General features: G+C 42.1%; 1 protein-coding gene across 1 annotated transcript; it reads right to left on the bottom strand.

Annotated features, from left to right (window-relative positions):
- Positions 1-5,723, bottom strand: washc1 (WASH complex subunit 1). Its single transcript, XM_085165203.1, has 11 exons — positions 5,463-5,723; positions 4,820-4,960; positions 3,741-3,852; positions 3,497-3,643; positions 2,073-2,209; positions 1,833-1,968; positions 1,476-1,671; positions 1,157-1,321; positions 797-955; positions 233-304; positions 1-146 (listed from the first exon to the last, which is right to left on the bottom strand). Exons 1-11 carry the CDS (start codon positions 5,468-5,470, stop codon positions 1-3), a joined length of 1,419 nt encoding a protein of 472 aa, XP_085021329.1. The 5' UTR covers positions 5,471-5,723.
- Positions 5,724-6,005: the final 282 nt, after the last annotated feature.

Here is a 6,005-nt window from a genome sequence, read left to right as displayed (position 1 = left end):
TTACGCTTCCCAGTCGTCATCGTCTGTTGTCGCTGTATGTGGGGCAGGAAGTGGGGGGATGACATCTGACATCCTCGCAAATGCCCCAGAAGGACCAGCCGGAGCATCACCTGACTCTCCACCAGCTGGACCCTTACCAGATATTCCTGGACAGAGGATAGAAGACATTATGCAAATTCAGTCACTAATATCAGTATTTTCAATTTCATTTGCTATAAAACGGGCCTCTAACCTTTTCGTCGCATAGCAAGTTTGTTGAAGAGATCAGACATAAAGTCTCCACCACCGGCGGACGCTCCCACTGCTATTTTAGAAGGAAAAAAAAAAGTGAGTAAATGAATAATCATGCTACCAGTATTTTTTTTTAAATTTGCAATTGGAAGAGATTATGGTCTCACTAATTCCCCAGTGCTGCACTTCAAAGTGAAGCATATAATTACAAGACTTTTTTTTTTTCTTAATCTAGTTATTCAGTCAAGGCAGTTCTCTTGAAAAAAGAAAGAAATGCAAGGTCATGACCTGGCGAGAAAATGACAAAGGGCCAGAGATATGCTGTCTAATATTAGGTAAAACAGTTTTTAAATACAGTCGTTGGTTGGTATGAAACTGAAGTCACACAGTTAAGCATATGTGATAGTCAAAAACGATCTCATCTTAACATTCAGTGTGAAACACTATAAACTCCTGGTTGAATACTAATTAGGGGCTGGTCACGCTCCGCTTTGACTGCATGACTGCCGTGTGCTCATTAATAAAACATGGGCAGAACCACATCCGCGCTCAAACCATCTGACACCTTGTTCTTGCTCCTTTTGTTTCTTCTTCTCCAGCTTGCGTTCCTTAACATTGCGTAACTTGGCTTTGCCGATGCCCCCGGCGTTGCGGATAGACTCCAGCAGGCTGGCACGGCCATCTGACGGCTGGACCACCTCGCTGGGTGCACCCGACACAGGACCTGTATTTAGAGGAGCCAGTGAGTCAGTGTGGTCTGGGTTTACATCACTGAGGTCAATCTAATTTACGAGGACAAACATCATTTAGTCCGTGTGTGCGTGTGCATAACTGAGGGAACAGGCTTTAAGACACTGTCAGGTTCGCTCCAAGTCAGCAGTGTAGAGCCTGTACGAGACTACTGACGTGCATAAATGTGACAAACCTGAACTTGGCACTTGGGAAACTTCTGCGGAGCTGTCTGCAGGAGGGGGTGGTGGAGGTGGCGGAGGAGGAGCTGACGCCGGAGCTGCGGGAGGGAGGGAAGGCTCCGGAGGAGGGGGCGGGGGAGGTGGCGGAGGCGGTGTGCCATTGAGCTGGAGCTGAGTTCCTGAAACAAGCAGATGAAATATGACAAACAGCTGTATAACAGTGGAAGAAAATTTGATCTATTTATGTAGCATCTTTTCAGATATCACAAAAAGCTTCACAGTAAAAGTCAAATGGGCACAAAATGATTGAGATTCACAACGTAAGACGTCTACCTGGTGTACTGCTCTCCTCAGAGAAGCAGGGCAGCTCGGGGATGTTGTGTGTGGGTCCCGAGGGAGCAAATCCAGGTCCGAGGTCTGCGCTGTAAGACAGGTCGTCTGCAATACCTGGCAGGTCTGGCAGGTAGGACGGCACATCTATCTCAGGCACTTGACCCAGGTCTGGCACATAGAAATAACTCTCTGCTATCTGTTAAGAGAAAAAGAAAACCATGATTACGTTTTAACAGATCTCATCCATCCATCCATCCATCTTCATCCGCTTTATCTGAGGCCGGGTCGCGGGGGCAGTAGCCTAAGCAAAGATCTGATCTGATCCTTCACAGAAAAAAAGGAAAAGTCAGAAGGTACCTGTCTCTCCAGTTGCTCTCTCTTTGTAATGGACAGAGGAGCATCGAATGGTTTATCTTCTTTTTCCGTCTCTAGTGTTGTGTGCGTTTTTGTCACTGCTCCCGCCAAAGGATCAAGAAACACATATTTCTTATATCTTTAAAAAAATAAGACACACAAATTAAAACATACGAGAGAACATTGAAATCAGTCAGTGTTTACAATAAACATCTGTGTCTGTGCTGGCATGTGCAGACTCACAGATTTTCTGTGGTATTAAAGAGCAAAAGAGAGCTGACAGATGAGATGTTACGCGGCAGACTGCCCAATCCTTCTTCTGTCTCATCCTCAGTCTTCTTCTTATTTCTCACGCACACAGGGAAATACATTAACTTCTCCTGAAAGGAAGAAAGCAGGACTTGGAGTGAGAAGGAGATCAAGAAAATGTTAACGAAATCTTTAGCAACGCATATCGTAAATGTCATGCGCATAGATGCACACGCACACAAACTACAACACCAAGTTATATGTTAGGGGGCATTGCTTCTATTGAGGAGGGTACTGAATAATGCATTTCTGCATCAGAGACAAATGCCAGCTCTATTTTCTTTTTTGTTCTCTTCCCAAGCCGACAAATACACACAGATACACAAACACGCAAGCACAGGCAGGAAAAAAATATTATTTTTTATATTTTTTCCTGTTAAGTTTTCTATAACGGTGAAGGAAAAACAGTGGTGTTTGCTATAAATAATGCAGGAACTTGTGCTGAGCAGAGCACGTACACACACGAACCACTTGGGGGAAAAAAACACATCTCTTGTCACTGTGCGGTGACACAAATACAGCTGGGTTCTGATATCCCATTTACATACATCACATACAGTATGTGACAACTTCAACTGTGACTCATGTGTAGTTAAATCTACAGAAAAGAAGGGACATGCCTGTTGCGGCTTTCGATACATGATTGACAAGCTGCATTTTTCTACAAGTCTATGTTGTTTTCACCTCCTTTTTACCTCCCGAATAAGTACTAAATTGCAAGTAAAAGCAACAGAGTGCACATACAATTGGCTGCTGTGCACTGCTTTACAGTATTTTTTAAACAGACAACATAACCTTCTTGGCCTGAAAATGTTTACTTAGCAAAACAGGAAATACGCAGGCCGAGTGGAGAGATATGCATAAACATGTTTCACAAGGTTTACAGGGCATTCACATCCAGTCAAGCATTCACTTGAAATATCAAAGTTTTAAATTAGGTCAAAATAAAATGTGTGTAATTTAAGGTATTGCCCACATCACTATGGATATAACCAAGACAGTGGACACTGGATATGTACATATCATTCTGATCACTCTCTCCTGCAAATGCTCTAAAGCTTTAAAGTGGTTTGCCCAGCAGTCTGCATAAATATGACCAGTGTGCTCAGAGTCCCCATGCCCTCATTTGACTAGAACGTGAGGTGTGGATAAAAGCTATGTAAATAAAATTAACCGTGTCCATATTCCTGTTTTCTACCTGCTGTTTTAGCAGCATGAGCTGAACAAAGAAGCAGCAACACTAACTAGTCAGCAAATGCAATGTGGCTCTTAACAAGTCACAGTCATCATTTTGAAAATTGCTTCTCAAAACCTTTGCTCCCCCCCCCCCCCCCAGCATTTTAATGTGTTTATCTCACCTGCAAAGCCTTTTCATCAAAGGGTCGCAGTTTATTCTGTATTCTGTGTCGGGGCCGGGTTTGTGAAGAGGGGTCTGTAGCTCCAGCGAAGATAGACAAGTAGTCCTGAAGTTGATCTGGGGCTGGGTACTTGGCACTAGAGAAAACCTATATGCACATAAAAGAACATTTTTACTCCTTTTTTCTCCTATATTGTGCATCAGAACTTAAAAAGCTGCCGTCTAGGGTGAAGATTTAATGTTACCTTGGTGGCTTTCTTGCTGCCTTTAATCTTGTCGACACGGGCCTGAGCTAGTCTGATCCGGTCAGTGATGCTCTTGAGCTGGTGACGGTTTTTCTCGACACTTTCTGACACCCTGCAAGCAACAACAACTGAATATGGGCATATGCACATCTACACACAAAGGATAACCGTATGTCAAGGATACTGCACAATCCAGTATTATATATCCTGCAGAGTCCCGAAACCCCCCAAAAGGAACTGAAGACTCTTACAATTCATTGAGATTATGTATCAAATGCCACTCTCATGTTTTATCAGTGATCTACTTATAAAAAGCTCATGTTTCAAAAGTTTACATGGCCAAAACTGTTCTGTTCATAAATGTTATTGTTTCCATGCTGTCACAGGCAACACCTCCTCCGTTTTCAGGGTGCCAGACAGGACCATCTGTCCTCAAGCAGCTGCTGTTTGTTAACGGTGCAATCTATTAAATATGACAAAGCTTTTTGGCCCATCAGCAAACTTGCAACAGCTGCTGTTATATCTGCTACCAATCCATTTTGTGCATTATTAAAACCTGTTTTTTTGTGGTTAAACACTCTTTGCTACCTAGCCTGAGATGCAGAGATCACTACTGTTGAGTTTTTTAAAAACTCTGTAGCTTTAAAACTTTTTGCCATTTTGAAAATCTGATAAGCTAAAATTGATCAAAGTAACCTTTAAATAAATGACACTAAAAATGAAAGAATCCCTGAAACAGGCTCTGGAATAACATCTGGCTCACTCCTACCCTGAATAAAATGTAGTGGTATAAACTGAAGGAATAAAACAATATCAGTAATAATGAATTTATATAATACATTGTATTACTACAATGTAACCACAAACAACAATGTAATCTCCCTATTCATTTCATATTCATCCCCTATTTGCAACCATGAAAATGTAAACAAAGAAAAAGACTGCAGACCCAGTGATTCAGTTTACAACCAAGAGTCAAACACTGCAAAGACCAACCTGGAAACTGTAAACTGTGTGTGTGTGTGTGTGTGTGTGTGTGTGTGTGTGTGTGTGTGTGTGTGTGTGTGTGGTGGGCTTGCCTTCTGAAGATGTCTGTAGAAATGTTCTCCAAGTACATCAGTGCGTCTGCTATCTGATGAACAGCCTCCTCCCTCCTCAGGTCGGGCTGGATGAGAGGCACAGAGTACACCTGGCCCTCCAGGCAGTGCTTCTGTGTCATCCTGCAAAGCAAGAGAGCAAGTTGAATCAAGCTGTACAACTGTGTTGTAATGGCATATTCTGATAGTAAGGATTGCATTCCTGACAAACAATATTGTTAAAAATACCATGTTGAGTATCAAATTTATGAGGGCTTATGACATATGGCAATCTCTCTCGCTGTCTCTGACTGACTGACACACACACACACACACACACACACACACACACATTTACTTCACATCTGACTCTCACATGACGGCGCAGGAATATTATATCATTTTAAAAACCACAGCACTATGTGGACTCTTTTTATCGTCTTCAGCTGGTCAGCATTTTCTAAAAGTTAATAGCTCGAACGGTAAATAAATCTACACCCAAATTGCTGAAGATATTATATTTCAAACAGCTGATCTCCGTAATGAAATAACCCGACATCTGACACCTCTTAATCCTAAATGCAGAATATCCGTGAGCATAGCCATACCCGTTTAAAGACTTATTTTACTAGAAAGACAGTCTCACCTGACCATGAGTGTTGTTTACGACCACAAAAACAGTATAATGAAAAAAAAAAATGTGTCGACGATAGCCACTCGTTTAGCAAAACAACAGTTTCGCACTTCCGCATCCGTGTAGCACGTGACGACTCAGCAATTATTGTGTTGCTTTCAGGCACACTCGGAAATCTCTCGTTTAGTGCACCCTACGCTTGAACTACGTCAGTAAACCGAAGAATTGGCTAAGAGCAGAAGTAAATGCCAAGAGCACTTCTCAGAAAATGTGTAGGCTTTCCTGCAAAATTCTACAAAGAATTCTGGAGCACCAGTTTTTTATAGAACGTTGTTGGAAATCAAAGAAAAGCGCAGACTTCCATCAAATATGAATTCTGCAAACATTAATCTCCTGCTAAAACCAGGCAAAGACCCTGTATATCCCTCAAGCTATCGTCCAATATCCCTTATAAATGTAGACCTTAAAATAATCTGCAAAGCTCTCTCAAAGAGATTAGAGAAAATAACCCCCCTCTTAATTCATCCTGACCAAACTGGTTTCATAAAAGGTAGG

The sequence above is a fragment of the Neolamprologus multifasciatus genome, chromosome 7 (genome assembly GCF_963576455.1).
Source record: "Neolamprologus multifasciatus chromosome 7, fNeoMul1.2, whole genome shotgun sequence".
NCBI lineage: Eukaryota > Metazoa > Chordata > Actinopteri > Cichliformes > Cichlidae > Neolamprologus > Neolamprologus multifasciatus.
Note: the sequence above shows the minus strand (reverse complement) of the source record. Positions and strands in the feature narration are given on the sequence as shown.